This window comes from Prinia subflava, chromosome 10, assembly GCF_021018805.1.
Source record: "Prinia subflava isolate CZ2003 ecotype Zambia chromosome 10, Cam_Psub_1.2, whole genome shotgun sequence".
Taxonomy (NCBI): Eukaryota; Metazoa; Chordata; class Aves; order Passeriformes; family Cisticolidae; genus Prinia; species Prinia subflava.
The window spans coordinates 11,025,836-11,040,231 of record NC_086256.1 but is presented as its reverse complement, the minus strand read 5'-3'; the positions used below and the strand labels follow the sequence as shown (position 1 = coordinate 11,040,231).

Here is a 14,396-nt window from a genome sequence, read left to right as displayed (position 1 = left end):
TCCCTGAGATCTCCTGGGTATGACCTGGGGCAGAGAATGACCCCATATGTTTCCCATTATGCAAAAATTCAGTGTAAATAATCCCATCCTCAAACAGATCCTCCTGAAAGAGGACATTTCAGAGTGCACTGTAACTTGGGCTCTGTGTGATGCGCTCCCCCACAGCTGCCAGGGAAGCACAGAATGAGTTGCACATGTAAGCACACAGTTCTGAGCCTGAGTGGCCTCTACAGCCAGCTTCATTTCCCAGGCAAATGAGGGCAGCTGCACCTGGTGTCCACCTTTTTCAGATCCTCTCCACCCCTCCTGCTGTGGAGTGGCCAGGCAGCTGCACTGTGGGAGCCCCTGCTCACTGCCATCCCTCCCTCAGCATGCCATGGGCACCGCGCGGCCCCAGAGCACTCTGTAAATAGTCGGAAGCGATGAATGGATTTCCCTTTCCTCTCCATGTGTGCTTTAGATTTTTGGCCGGATACAGCATGGGCTCAGGACACATCAAAACATGAGACTCATTCCCTGGCAGCCCTGGCTTTCACATGGGAACAGTTTGATTTGTGAAGAAGTGTGAGGTTTGGTGCGTGAAGCTTATGGTGATTTCCTGGGAAACGCTTTTTGTTTGCCCGGCAGAGAGCCTGGAGCCTGCTGGTGGCTGGCACAGCCTCCCTGGAATGCTGTGTGTGAGACCCTCTGGGGCTGGGTTGGAGCAAGGCCACACCATGCTGTGCCTATGCCAGCACTGTGCATGGGAAAGTGCTCAGGGAAAGCCAGGCTTTCTCCTGCTTCCACTTCCCCCCAGACATGTTTACCACAACACAGAGGGTTTTCTCCTTGGGCAGTGGCCGCCTCCCATGTGAGCTGGGCAGCTCATTGGCGCTGTGCCTGTGCTCCCACTGAGCCCCTTTCAGCCTGGACAGTGTCCCCACGATGGGCCACTGAGGGATGAGCCAGGCCGTGGCCAGCACGGAGCTCAGGTGGGCCATGCCCACCACCGGCTCGTGGCAGCGGGAGGCCGAGGTGTCGCGAGGAGTGCGCAGCCTTGGCCTCGCCGCACGCCGCTCCCCGGGGGACAGCCTGAGCAGGGCTGCTCCCCACGGCTCCTGGAGTCAGGGCCGTCTCCAAACAATGGGTGGAGAGCAGGAAACGCCGCATGGGAAACAGGATTTGACTCCGCCGCCGCCGCCAGCCACGGCCCCTTGGCCCCTTTCCTTTCCCTGCTCCAGAGAGCCCTTCCCACAGCCATCAGCCACGGGGCTGCACCGAGGGGATGGGGATGCTGCCACCCGGCCGGGCTGGGGCATGAGGCACTCTGAACCTTGGAGAAAAAGCAGGGTTGGGACACCTCCTGCCTGGGCTAGGGGCTCAGCATGGCTCAGGGAACCCTGAGCATGCAGTCCTAGCCCTGGAGGGGTGGGCGGGTGCCTTTCCCTGGAAGAGCTGCCACCAGGCAGAGGACCCCAGTGGCCCCTTGGCCAGCAAGCCCTGCTCTTGAGCAGCTGGCTGGTCACAGAGCCAGCAGAAACGGGGGCATCTCTCTGTCCGTGCCCAGGCTATGCACCACAGGAGGTGGTCCCAGCTGCCCTGGAAGTCAAGCAACAGCATGGAGAAGAGATGGGAGGCACGGGCAGGGAGCAGCGGTCCTGAGCTGCCCCTCACATGGAGCTCCTAGGCAGCCACAGCCTCCAGCTCTGACCCCCCTAGCCAGGAAATGCTGGGGATTTTCTGACCTCTGCCAGATTCGGAACAAGCTCCAAGGACATGGGACTCCAGATTTATCTTCTGCTTCTCTTCCCACATCTCGCAGGTAAATTGCCCCATTTCCCCTGCCCCAAGTGAGCAGCCCCTGCCACGGGGTGGCATAGTGGGACGAGGCAGCTGTGGAAGCTCAGTGGCGCCATCTGAGCAGGGTTGGGAGGGAGGAAATATTCCTTTGTGTTCAGCCATTTGGAGCCCTCAGAGGTGCCTGGCTGCCTCTCTCCAACATGGGAGGAGAGGCACACCAAGACCCCCGTTCTGATGCATGCTTGGCTCGTGTCAGGGAGCTGATCCAGCTGGGGTCTCCAAAAGGAGAGCAGAAATGCACTGTGTCATCCCAATGTGTCTGCAACCCACCTTGCTTTGCCCTAGCTGTGCCTTCTGGGCTGGGGGTGGCAAAAATATCCTGGAAAGGGGGAGAGATCTGGGTGACAGGATTTGGCCCTGAGGCATGGTGTGGCCATGCTCTTGCCCAGCTGTCACACACCGTTGTGCTCCCTCACCCCAGGGGCCATCCTGGACATCACCCTGATTGCCAACGTGCAGAGCCTGTCCCACTCCGACTTCTTCCTCTCCTGTGTCGTGGGGGAGCACGACGTGAGCTACCTGCAGATCGAGCGGGAGAACAAGATCGTGATGACGCACCCCAAAATGGGCTTCCAAAACTACCGCAACCACAGCAACCAAGTCCAGGCCAGGGGCTTCTCCAAGGCTGACCTGGTGGGGATCCTCTACTGCCTGGGGCGCACCCCGACCGAGCAGGCCCAGGTGGTCTACGTGCACAACAGCCACAACGGTGAGTGGCTTTTGGGGCGGCAGGAGGCCCCCGCCTGCCAGTCAGGTACACAGGGGACCTGCCTGCCCTGTGCTTCACAATCCCAGCAGGAGCCAGCGTTGTGGGGGGGCAGTGGTGACCCATAAGCTAGGTTTGGGGTCCACCACCACCAGTGGGGTGGGGATGGAGGGGAGATGGAGGGGATGTTCAGCTAGAGGAGCATGGCCGAGCCCCATGGAGGAGCCGTCAGGATTTGTAATGGTGCCTGGGAGAAGGGCAAGGTCCAAGAGGAAGCTGAGTGCCCTTGGAGGAGGTTGTGGGGTCTGGAAATCATTAACCAGAGCAGGGGTCAGCCCTTCAGAGATGTGCCAGCCCATACCCCCACCACAGGCTCAAGGGGAGGAGATAGTGCTGGAGCAGATCTTTGGCAACCTCCCCAGGTGCTGGACAAACACCATCCCAGGGCAGCACGTCGCTGCTCAGGCAGTGGGGCTTGCTGAGAGGCACAGCCAGACTGCACTGTAGCGAAGAGCAGTGCTAGGCTCATCTCCCACTCCTGTTTTGGGCCGTAAGAATTGAAAGAGCCTCCCTGGGCTGACCAACAGCAGGGATACCACCCGGGGCAGCACTCTCCCACACTGCCCCTCTGACCTCCCCTCTCTGTGCTTGAGACTTTGCAAAATTATTAGGACTGATATTTTCTTTGATGTTTGCCTCAGGATGCTTTCTAGCTCTTTTTTAGAAATTCTAGCTAGAACAGTTGAGCTTTTGCTGAGAATAAGAGGAGGGGATACAAGTTTCCCTGCCTCTGTTAAGACACAGCTTCAGCAAGGAGATTGAGTATCTCCAAGCTGGGGCACAGAGGCTGCTGGTGGGGCCCAAGCATCCCCAAGGGAGCAGGGCTCAAAAGAGCCTTTACAAGGCTCTTTTGTCCTTGTAAAGAGGCTCAAGTTGAAAAATGGTAGTGGTCCTGTTGGGAATGGAGCTGGATGGTCTGAGCAAGCAGAGCAGCACTGAGGAATGGAGCACAGGTGAATGGAGACAGTGTGGGAGACATAACCAGCAGCATGGGGTGAGGAGCACAGAGGGATTTCTGCACCCTCAGATGTCCTTGTTTATAAATCATGGATGGAGGTGATGGCTCTGGGGCTCCATCCTTGGGACAGTGTTTCCCATGGTGGGGTATTCTCAGCCCCCACTCCTGGGTCCACTTAGCCAGGCCAAAATAGTGCTTTGGAGGAGCTGGTTAGTGCCTGGGTTCAAGCCCCTGTGGGAGTTACAAAAAGGTGTCTCTTTCACAAGTTTCAAAGAAATTGCTATTGCTCTCTTTAGAAGAGAAATTTAAAAAAGAAAGGAATTAATAAGCAAAATATTTACATGTTTGCAGGAGGGCTGATTATAGAACCCACTGAAGGGGCTTGTTGTGTGTCATCTCTCCTGTTTAGCCTGAGAGCACACCAAAGCAGGCCAGAGAGATGAAACAGTGGGTGGGGAATGCTGTTAGAGGAAAACTGGCAGCTCCCAAAAGGTCATGCATGGAGAAGAACTTAGGAAGTTTGATAAATTTTGGAACCATTGCTAAAAAAACAAAGTAAAGGAAACCAAAGAGATCCTGAGAAGCCATTCCAGAAGTGTTTAAATCTGTCGATAATCTATCTTTTACACTTTCCAGAGCAGGAAGACAACTACAGAAAACCAACATTTTTTAAATCTTTGTATCCGTGTGCACAACAGAAAAATTGGGAAAATATGCTGGGGCACCTGTCTAAAATGCCATTGTTGATAGCAGGAGACAGGCGATAAATAGCGGAACAGAGCAGCACAATACCACCAGGCTGGGCGTGCAGTGGGCAAGGCTGTGTTGCTGCCCTTGGGAAACCAGACTTTCCAAGTCTGGAAACTTCTGGGTAGGGAGTTACAGGCCTGAAAACTCAACTCAGAACCTGGCAAATTAGCAGAAACTGTAATAAAGAGCAGAATATGTGGTTATGTGGACCCTGAGAAAGAGGCAGCTGAGTTTGCTGTGGTAGGGTCTCTGGGGCAGCAGCAGTGAGGATGCTGAGGAAGACCAAATTGATACTGTCTGCTCAGATTCCTGGAGAAAACAAAGAAAATTCTCTTTCAAAGGTTCTTTGAGAGAAACTTTGCACCAGAGGTGTCAGGAGAGGTCTTTGCATGGGTAAATAACTGACTAAAAGAAGGGAAAGTAGGAATAGGAGCTGTCTTTGTCATATGAGGGAGTTCCCACTGGCATGGCACGAGGTCTTTGCATGGACCTGTGTCATCAACTGTGGGTGCAAAGAGCTGAACAGGTAACCATGCTGGCTGCTGTCCCCAGACTGCCTGGGGAGATGATGGACCATGGAGTGACAGACAGGGGAGAGGTGCAGTTGGGGAGGGCTGCGGTGATGGAGTGACAGGTAAATCTGTGTGTGCAGATGAACACGTTGTGTTTGGGGGTCCCCAGGGAACTGTCGCCTTTCGTTCCAGGGAGTGAGGGCCGAGTCTGTGAGCCCACCGCTGGGGGCTTCAAAGTCCATGGAAGAAAGATCCCAACTAGAGGGATAGGTGGGGAGGCAATTCTGGGAAATTACTGCAAAGTGTGACCTGCGGTGCCCTTCCCTGGGCGTCTGCAGCATGTGCTGCTTCCTCCTGGTCCTTGGCCTCAGAGGCGCAGGACACAGCACTGGATATGTTTTAGCTCCAGTCTGGCGTGGCTCCTTTTAGTGTGTGCAGCCTGGAGTACTGCCAGGCTCCAGAAGCCAGCAGCCGCCTGTGTCCTCCTTTGTGTCTGTCCTGGCACGCCCAGGGCTTGGTTTCCCAGGCCTTAAGGTATTTATAGCCCTGTTTGTGCTCAGGCTGGGGTCTGGCTGACTCACATTGATACTCTGGGAGTTCATTGCTGCTGCATGCCCCAGCACCTGGGGAATCAGGAAAACAGCCATGATGGGCTGCCAGTCCTGGGGGCTGGAGTGCAGCCTCCCGCACACTTAACTCCTCTCACCTGCCTTGCTTTCCCTGCCTGCAGCACTCCACACCTCACCAGAAGGCAGGGTGCACCAGGCACACTTGTTCCAGATGTCACCTCCCCAGACTGCTGCCACCAGCACCCTGTGCAGATGGTGGGCTGGTCAGAGGGCCGGGTGCCAAATCCCATTCCTTGGTGTCTGCCTGAAGGGGCCAGGAAGGGAGCCCTGTCCATGCAGAGACTTGGGAGGTCTCCAACATGGAGAGAACAGGGAGATGTGTATTGACATTCCAGCAGAAGCATGTGGTGGGTGCTGAGCTGTGCCAGGGTGTGTCCTGGTATGACAGGGCTGAGGGTGTCAGCACTGCCCTCGGGTGTGAGTGCTCTCTGAGGTGACTGCAACCTGTGCCTCCTCCTCCTCTGCAGCCCACCTCTTCCCGGTGAAGGCCACGCAGTCTGTGAATGTTGCTGAATCAGCCACCTTCTCTGCCAGGATCCTCAAGAGGAAGCAGACAGATGTTATGTGGAAAAGAAATGGCAAGTGGTTCCAAGAGCAGACACAGGGCTGGAGCTGCTCCCAGCTGGTGCCTGGTGCTGGCCCTGGGGGCACAGGAGGTCACAGATAATCCTCTGTCCCCTTGCAGGCACCTACTACCAGACCACAGACCGAGGGGAGGTGCAGGATGACCACGTCGTCCTGACACTCCCCAACGTCAGTGTCAGCGAAAACGGTGTCTACAGTGCCACGTTCATGGGGGACAGCCCTCTGTGGAGTGCCTTCTACCGCCTCATCGTGAGAGGTGAGCAGGGCCCTGGCCGCTTGGGCACTGGGGACAGCCTGCCCTGCCCTGTGGCAGGTGGCACTCTGGCTGCCTCTGCTCTCTCTGCAGCCTGCCCTGCGAAGAAATGGGGACCATCCTGTGAGAAGGACTGTCCCGACTGTCTGAACGGCGGCATCTGCCACGAGCACGTCGGTGAATGCATCTGCCCTCCAGGCTTCATGGGCACCCGCTGTGAGAGAGGTGAGTTCCACCTGCCCAGCACTGGGTGCTGTGCCCAGGGCATATGTGGGGGCTCTCTTGCACCCCTAGAGGTGACCACTGTGTCTAGAAATGCCATGTTCATCCCCAGCACTACCCCATCTTCAGTGCCCTCTGTTTCTGGGCCAGGGCTGGACCATCTCCATGGGTCCCACGTCTCCTTGAGGTGGTGGGTGATACAGGGCTTGGGGCACCGAGCCAGTTCTGTGCCATGCACAAGCAGTAACTGCATGGATGACTGGTGGGTGAGGGCAAACCGTGCTTCTTTTTCCAGCCTGCCAGGAAGGCCAGTTTGGCCGCAACTGCCAGGAGACGTGCCAGAGAGCCCAGGGGTGCCAGGGGCTGAGCTTCTGCCTGCTCGACCCCTACGGCTGCTCCTGCGCCTCGGGCTGGAGTGGCTCCCGCTGCGACCAAGGTACAGGGACGTGGGTGTCCATCAGCTCTCCCACCCAGCCTGGGCTTCCTCCAGGGCCTGGCTGCTCTCCAGCAGCACCTCTGCAAACCTGTCTGCATCTGAGGGTCAGCACAGGCTGAGCAGTGTGCTGCCTGCATCAGCTGCTTGCTGTCTTTGCGGTCCTGTGACATGGCCAGGGGTAGCAGTGAGCTCTCCTCTTCCCACAGCCTGTCCCTCAGGATTCTACGGCCCTGACTGTGCCCTGGAGTGCACCTGCCAAAACGGAGGCAGCTGTAACCGCTTCAGTGGCTGTGTCTGCCCCGCAGGCTGGCATGGGCAGCACTGTGAGAAGTCAGGTGAGACTGGCACAGGGCTGTGGCAGGTTTCCATCCCCTACCCTCAAGCAGGCACTGGCTCCTTCCTCACCAGTGACTGGGAGGGCCACTGGTTATTGGTCTTGCCAGCTGGTTCAGCAGGACCCTTTGCCTGCAGAAATAGCCTTCAAGTTTCCTGTGGAAACCAGGACATTACAAGGGCAGCATCTGGTCTGCCATCCCAGCATTATCTGTGCTGAGAGTGTTGCTGAGCCCAGCATGTGGTGTGGGGATCAGGGCTGGACCACAGCATCCATCGCCTTTCCCTTGGCACCACAGTGTGGCCGCATCTGGGTCCAAGAAAAGGTGCCAGGCTTTCTTGTGCCTGGGCAGGAGCAGGGCCAGCTCTAATGTTGATTTCTGTGTACCAGACCGGTTCCCCCAGATCATCCAACTGGCCTCAGAGCTGGAGTTCAACCTGGGCTCAGAGCCCATCATCAGCTGCGTGGCCATTGGCAACCCACTGCCCACCAGGGACAGCGTGGAGCTGCGCAAGGCGGACGGCACTGTGCTCAAGGTACTGCCCCGTGCCCTTGCCCCACCACCATCCCCATGTTGACAGCTCCCTCAAGAGTGTCTGGGGCTGCTGGGCAGCTTCAGATTGATGGGGGACTGAGGCAGGGGCTGAGTGGAGGGGCTGACAGCACCCTCTGTGCTGCAGGTCATCAAAACCATCATCGAGCCGAAGCAGATCACTTGTGAGTTTGAGGCGCGGCACCTGACAAAGGCGGACACGGGGCTCTGGGAGTGCCGGGTCTCCACGACCGGCGGCCAGGACAGCCGGAAAGTCAAGGTCAATATCCGAGGTGAGGAAAGTGTGGTGGCATGAGCAGGACAAGCCAGGGCTGCTGGAGGAGGCTGCCAGCATGGTGTGTCAATACCATCCCTGCACCAGGCTGGGTATCTCCCATCATGGGCTGCAGTGCCAGCAGACAGGTTTGAGTGAATCTAAAAGACTTTCCTGACAGAGCTGGAAGGAGCCTAAAGGTAGCAGATGTATCCACCTGCTCTCCTCCTTGTTGCTCCCAGCCCCACCAGTGTCATTCCCTTTTTCCCAAGTGCCACCAGTGCCCTTGAGCGCCCCCCGGCTGTTGGCCAAGCAGAGTCGCCAGCTCGTGGTGTCACCTGTGGACAGCTTCTCTGGTGATGGACCCATCACCTCCATCAAGCTCTTCTACAAGCCCAAGGATGACAATTCAGCATGGTCATCCATTGTGGGTATGTGTCTGCAGGGCTGGGAGACACAGATAGGCCCTGTGTGGGAGGGTGAGGTCTGGGGTGCGCAGATGTCTCCGTTCCAGGCCCCCATGGTGATGCTGAGGAGGATGCTGGTGGCAGGGCACAGTGTGGATGGTGGGAATGGTTTTGACCTGTCCTTTTGGCCAACAGTCGACAACAGCGAGAACATCACCCTCATGAACCTCCGGCCAGTGACCGCCTACATTGTCAAGGCACAGCTGAGCCGGCCAGGGGCTGGTGGCGAGGGCAGCAAGGGTCCCGAAGCCATCATGGTGACTGACTGCCTGGGTGAGCCCCCATCTCCCTGACCCTGCACAGAGCCTGCAAAGTCTCACAGCTGATGTGCTGTGAGGTTTTGCTGCCTTTCTGTTTGCAGAGCCCACAGTCAAGCCTGTGATCGAAGGCTGGTCCATAGAAGAGAAGAACATGCTTCATGTCAACTGGAAGTTACCAAGCAACCATGAGCCAGCACAGGGGTTCATTGTCCACCTCTTTGACTCTGCAAGGCGGCTGGTCTCTGAGAAAAACATCACATCCATCTCTGTGCTCTCTGCCCGCATCGGGGACTTGGAGTTTAACAAGGAGTACAGGCTGGAGGTGCTGGTGTACCACTGCACCAGCCTGGGGCCGCCCTCTGACCCCTATAAGGTCATGATCAACAGCAAAGGTGGGTCCACCAGAATGCAGGGAACTATAACAGGGAATTACAATGATAAATCAATTATAATTGTAACAGCAACCATCCCCAGGTCTGGCTGCTCCTTATCCCATCTCTGACAGAATATGGACAGCTGTTTGGGGAAAATGGGCCCTCCTTTCCTCACTAGACCCTGCAGCCTCCAGCACCAAGGAGCTGAGAAACATCCTAAGCTGAACGTGACATTTGGGCCATGATGAGTGATGCTCACAAACAGATCTGTTATCTGCACCCTTGCCCAAACCCTGATGGTCTTGTCTATTCTTGCAGCCTTTGCAATACCCTGTAGCAACCAGTCCTTTGATATAATTATACTATGCATGAAAAAAATATTTCCCTTTGGTTTGCTTTAACCCTCCTGCCAGGTAATTTTGCTGCATGATCACTAGAGCCTGGGGAGCCTTGCAGTCCCACCTGTGGGCACACACACACATGCAGCCCCTGAAGTAGGTGAAAGACCATGAGGAGGTGGAACACCAGCCTGACCAAGCTTTCTGGCAACCAAGGGGAAAGGCACGAGGCCTTTGGGGAAGCTTGGCACTGTACAGTACAGATTGAGAGGACTGGTAGGCATCAGGCTTGAGGGATGAGAGGTTTCCTCTGCTCTCTGCTTGTAAGAGCTTTGTGTGATTTGGGGTTAGGGATATGTGCAGGCAGGAGAGAGCTCAGAGGAGATGGTGGGAGCACAGTATATGAGAGAGGCCTGAAGAAATAAAATATCACCAGAGCTAGTCAATACACAGGCATCTAGACCTCAGATGGTCTGTATGGCTGGAACATTTGGGGGTACAGTCCTGCTTCACTGTGGTACATGGAGAGCACCTCCTCCGAGCAGGGGCCAGGGGTCCCTGAAGGTCCCTCAAAGCTGACCTGGCTCTGGTTGCCATTGCCATCCACAGGGTCCAGTGCTAACAGCAGCACTGAGCCCCTGCAGCACGAGGAGCTGGGCTGGGACTGACACTCTCCTCTCTTGGTCCCAGGGCCCTCCTCCCCACAGCTGCTCTCGGCCGAGCCCGTGTCTGACACTGCTGTCAGGCTGTCCTGGCAGGAGCCCGAGTACCCCAACGGGGGCATCACCAAGTACATCGTGGAGCTGCAGCAGGTGGGGGGCACCAGTGAACCCCAGTGGATTGACACCGACAGCGGCGCCGAGACCACCAAGGTCGTGGGGGGCCTCAATGCCAGCACCAGCTACCAGTTTCGTGTCCGTGCCAACTCCCATGTTCCAGGGGAATGGAGCCAGCCCGTGAAAGCCAAGACCCTTGGGGATGGTGAGAGGGGTGTCCCAGCAGGCAGGGGCCTCACAGCTCTGCTCCAGCTTGGGCTCAGATTCTGGATCAGGAAAAAATGATTGGGGTGCTTGTGTAACCTCTGAGTGTGGCTCTGAAGCAGCAGCCCAAGACCAGAACTCTCGGTGTCTTAAGAAAACCTGTTCCTCCTAATCCTACAGGGGTAGAAGTGGCATGATGACAGTATGGCACCTGTCTGGGGCAGAGGAGGATGGGAATCAAGGGGCTAGGGGAGCAGAGCAGAGCCAGCATGGGAGAAGGTCATGCCTTGACCCAAAGCTGGTTGGAGGTCCAGAAACAAGAGGTTCAGTGTCAGGAGCTGGGCTGTGGCACTTTTCCCTCTGTGCCACTGTGGCACCGGAGCTCAGGATGTGGTTATGGTATCTTCATTGGGGGCCTGGGTGCTGGGAGAGGGCTGCTCTCATGGTAGTTGGCCACTAGTGCAGGCTAGGCAGGCTCAACCGTGGACCACAACCGTCCGTCCCTCCTTTTGGCAGGAGCGCTGAGCGTGCCGCCCAGCCTGGGCAGCCAGAGCACTGAGCAGGCAGGAACAGACCAGCAGCTGCTCTTGGCCATTGTTGGCTCTGTGTCCGTCACTTGCTTCACCATCCTCTTTGCTCTCCTGGCACTTTTCCTCATCAAGAAGAATTTTTTCCACCGGCGCCGCACCTTTACGTACCAGTCTGGCTCGGTGAGTGCCGCCTGCCCCGCCAGGACCGTGTCCCCTGCTCCCCACGTCCCAGCCCGATCCAGGTCACGTTCCATAGCCTCCAGTCCGGATGCAGCCAGACCTCACTTCCACACGGAGAGGGTGCGGAGCCCACCCTTGCCCATGACTCCTGTCCTGCTGGGACTGCCGCATGGGCAGAGAGGTGCCTGGTGCCTCTAACCTCACACATTTCCATCTGCCAGGGGGAAGAGACCATCCTACAGTTCAACTCAGGGACCCTGACCCTGACACGCCGGCCCAAGCCGCAGCCTGAGCCCCTCAGCTACCCCATCCTGGAGTGGGAAGACATCAAGTTTGAGGACATGATTGGGGAGGGCAACTTCGGGCAGGTAATCAGGGCCATGATCAAAAAGGACGGCCTGAAAATGAATGCAGCCATCAAGATGCTGAAAGGTGAGTGCTGAGGGAGGCAGGCAGGGTGGGCTGAGTGCTGCAGCTGTGTCCTGGGCCATGCTTGTGCTGGGGAGCATCAGGAGTCATTTGCAGAGAAGCAGAGGAAAGGCCACTGTTGTAGGCCTGTGGCGTTCATCCCTTCTTTGCCTCCAGAGTTTGCTTCAGAGAATGACCATCGGGACTTTGCTGGGGAGCTGGAGGTGCTGTGCAAACTGGGCCATCACCCCAACATTATCAACTTGCTGGGTGCCTGTGAGAACAAAGGTGAGGGCTGTCCCATTCTACCCTTGCCCCACAACCTCTGCCCAGCTATCTATTCCTTTTTGCTGGGGAGAGCCCCAGTAGCCCAACCTCCTCCTGTCTCCCAGGCTACCTGTACATTGCCATTGAGTATGCTCCATATGGAAACCTCCTCGACTTCCTCCGCAAAAGCCGAGTCTTGGAGACAGACCCGGCCTTTGCCAAGGAGCACGGCACTGCCTCCACCCTCACATCCCAGCAGCTCCTCCAGTTTGCTTCAGACGTGGCCAAGGGGATGCAGTACCTGAGTGAGAAGCAGGTATGTCCCAGAAGCCCCTCAGATCACCCTTTACCTGTGGCCTGGGGGTTCCCCATCGAGGCATGATGTCCTTGGGGATCTCAGGAGGGAGCACGTAGGTCCTGCTAACTGCTCCTGCCCTTCAGTTCATTCACAGGGACCTGGCAGCAAGAAACATTCTGGTGGGAGAAAACCTGGCCTCCAAAATTGCTGATTTTGGCCTTTCCAGAGGGGAAGAGGTTTATGTGAAGAAGACAATGGTGAGCCAGGAGTGAAACATCTCCATGGGGCCTGCACCAGTGCGGTGGTCAGGATACCCACCATCAGTGTGACCAACCCACCATGCCAGGACTGGCTGGATCACAGCTATTTTCCCAGGGGTCACCCCCTGGCCCTGATGGTGGCTCTCTCTCTTCCCCAGGGCCGTTTGCCAGTTCGCTGGATGGCCATTGAGTCCCTCAACTACAGCGTGTACACCACCAAGAGCGATGTGTAAGTGCTGCAGGGGGGGCACCAGGCTGGGGCATGGCTGTGGCCGCCTCCACCCCTCTCTGGCACAGTCAGGGAAGCAATGCTAATGCTCTGGATGCTGCAAGGGCAGGAGGTGATGCTGGTGCACCTCCCTGAGGAGCTGCTGGCTCAGCCCAAGCCCTGGCTGCTGTTCCACCCTGGGCCCACCAGCAGGGCACAGCTGGGCACTGTGTCACAGCCTTGGCTCCTCCCCTTTCAGGTGGTCATTCGGTGTCCTGCTCTGGGAGATTGTCAGCTTGGGTAAGGCTCTTGACTGTCCCCTGCCTTCATGCAGGTCCCTGTAGGTCTGGTTATCCCGGATCTCTGGGGGGAACACCCTAGGCACTGTCACCTCCTCAGCCCCTGTGTGTCTCTGGCTGTAGGGGGGACACCGTACTGCGGGATGACGTGTGCCGAGCTCTACGAGAAGCTGCCCCAGGGGTACCGCATGGAGAAGCCACGCAACTGTGATGATGAGGTGTAAGTGACAGAGCCCTGGCTGATGGTGGCACCCACGTAACCCCACCGCCCCACACGGCTTGCACCAACTTGCAGTAGCTTCTGCCTGGTTGCCTCTGCATTGTGGCTGAGGGATGGGATAGGTTGGGGTCCCACACCCAAACACCTTTCCTGGGCTTTATTCTCCTGCCTGCTCCCCCCGTCTCCCACAAGAACTTTTCTGTCCCCTCTCCTCCTGTGCGCACTGAGCCGCCCACGACTCTCCGCCCCCAGGTACGAGCTGATGCGGCAGTGCTGGCGCGACCGCCCCTACGAGCGCCCTCCCTTCGCGCAGATCTCCATGCAGCTCATCCGCATGCTGGAGGCCAGGAAGGTGAGTGGCAGCGGCTCAGTGGGAGGGATGCCCAGGGGGCACGGGGCTTTTCCCCATGCTGGAGCATCCCTTGGGCTCGAGGAGCGGACAGCTAGCAGCAGAAACATGTGGGGGGGTTAACCCCACCATCACTTTTTGGGTGCGGGGAGACAACAGGGCGCAGAGCCCACGGGCATGCTGGTGGGGGCGGAGGTAGATGTGGACATGCTCACAACCAGCTCCTAACGGGGGTTCCCCCACAGGCCTACGTGAACATGGCCCTGTTCGAGAACTTCACCTACGCGGGGATTGACGCCACCGCCGAGGAGGCGTGAGGGCACTCAGAGGGCAGCGCTGGCCCCAGCCTGCTGGAACAGTGCTGTGGGGACAAGGGCTGCTCGTCCTGCTCCAGGGCCACGCAGCCAAGCAGCAGTGCCCCTTCCCAAGAGCACCTTCCCTGCAGCAGGACTGTGCCATCCTCTCCCTGGCATGGCGCCAGCCACTGACAGCCCCACACTGCTGGGGACACGCTGGGATGGCCCCCAAGGACAAGCTGCAGCAGGGTGCTGGCAGCAGAGCAGGCAGGAGAGGGCCTCCCTCAGGAGCCAGGATACTGCCTAAGCCCACGGACACAAATGCTCAAGCTTTGGGGCGAGAGGAGGGAGCAGCAACACAGCAGCTGCCTGCCCTGCAGCTCTCAGCATGCTCTGGGCCTGAAGTGGTGCCAGGGGTTGTGAGCAGCACTGCTGGCATGGGATGGGGCCACCCTGGCAGGTGCAAAGGGACAGTGTTGGCTGTGCACAGCCTCCAGCTCTGCAGTGGCCCTTCGGAGGTGTCAGCTCTACCCTATGGACAATAAAGGTCATGCAACAGCCACGTCCAGAGG

At 57.6% G+C, this 14,396-nt stretch overlaps 1 protein-coding gene across 2 annotated transcripts; it reads left to right on the top strand.

The window, feature by feature from the left end:
* Nucleotides 1-1,195: 1,195 nt before the first annotated feature.
* Nucleotides 1,196-14,386, top strand: TIE1 (tyrosine kinase with immunoglobulin like and EGF like domains 1). 2 transcript variants are annotated; one of them, XM_063407290.1, is made up of 23 exons: nucleotides 1,196-1,801; nucleotides 2,261-2,548; nucleotides 5,922-6,032; nucleotides 6,140-6,295; nucleotides 6,386-6,517; nucleotides 6,810-6,950; nucleotides 7,157-7,285; nucleotides 7,675-7,820; nucleotides 7,965-8,109; nucleotides 8,363-8,521; nucleotides 8,693-8,830; nucleotides 8,919-9,209; nucleotides 10,220-10,510; nucleotides 11,026-11,339; nucleotides 11,441-11,651; nucleotides 11,805-11,915; nucleotides 12,020-12,210; nucleotides 12,336-12,449; nucleotides 12,611-12,681; nucleotides 12,920-12,960; nucleotides 13,083-13,179; nucleotides 13,432-13,531; nucleotides 13,774-14,386. In XM_063407290.1, the coding sequence occupies exons 1-23, from the start codon at nucleotides 1,756-1,758 to the stop codon at nucleotides 13,843-13,845; spliced, it is 3,495 nt and encodes a 1,164-aa protein (XP_063263360.1). In that variant the 5' UTR covers nucleotides 1,196-1,755; the 3' UTR covers nucleotides 13,846-14,386. The 2 variants fall into 2 exon arrangements, with proteins under 2 accessions (XP_063263360.1, XP_063263361.1); XM_063407291.1 differs by having other exon boundaries at nucleotides 1,198-1,801; nucleotides 11,026-11,219.
* The last annotated feature ends 10 nt before the right edge of the window (nucleotides 14,387-14,396 follow it).

Coding starts and splice junctions, on each gene's coding strand:
- TIE1 (XM_063407290.1), top strand. CDS start 1,756: ATGGGACTCCAGATTTATCTTCTGCTTCTCTTCCCACATCTCGCAG. Junction 6,296..6,385: donor CTACCGCCTCATCGTGAGAG/GTGAGCAGGGCC, acceptor CTCTCTCTGCAG/CCTGCCCTGCGAAGAAATGG. Junction 9,210..10,219: donor GGTCATGATCAACAGCAAAG/GTGGGTCCACCA, acceptor TCTTGGTCCCAG/GGCCCTCCTCCCCACAGCTG.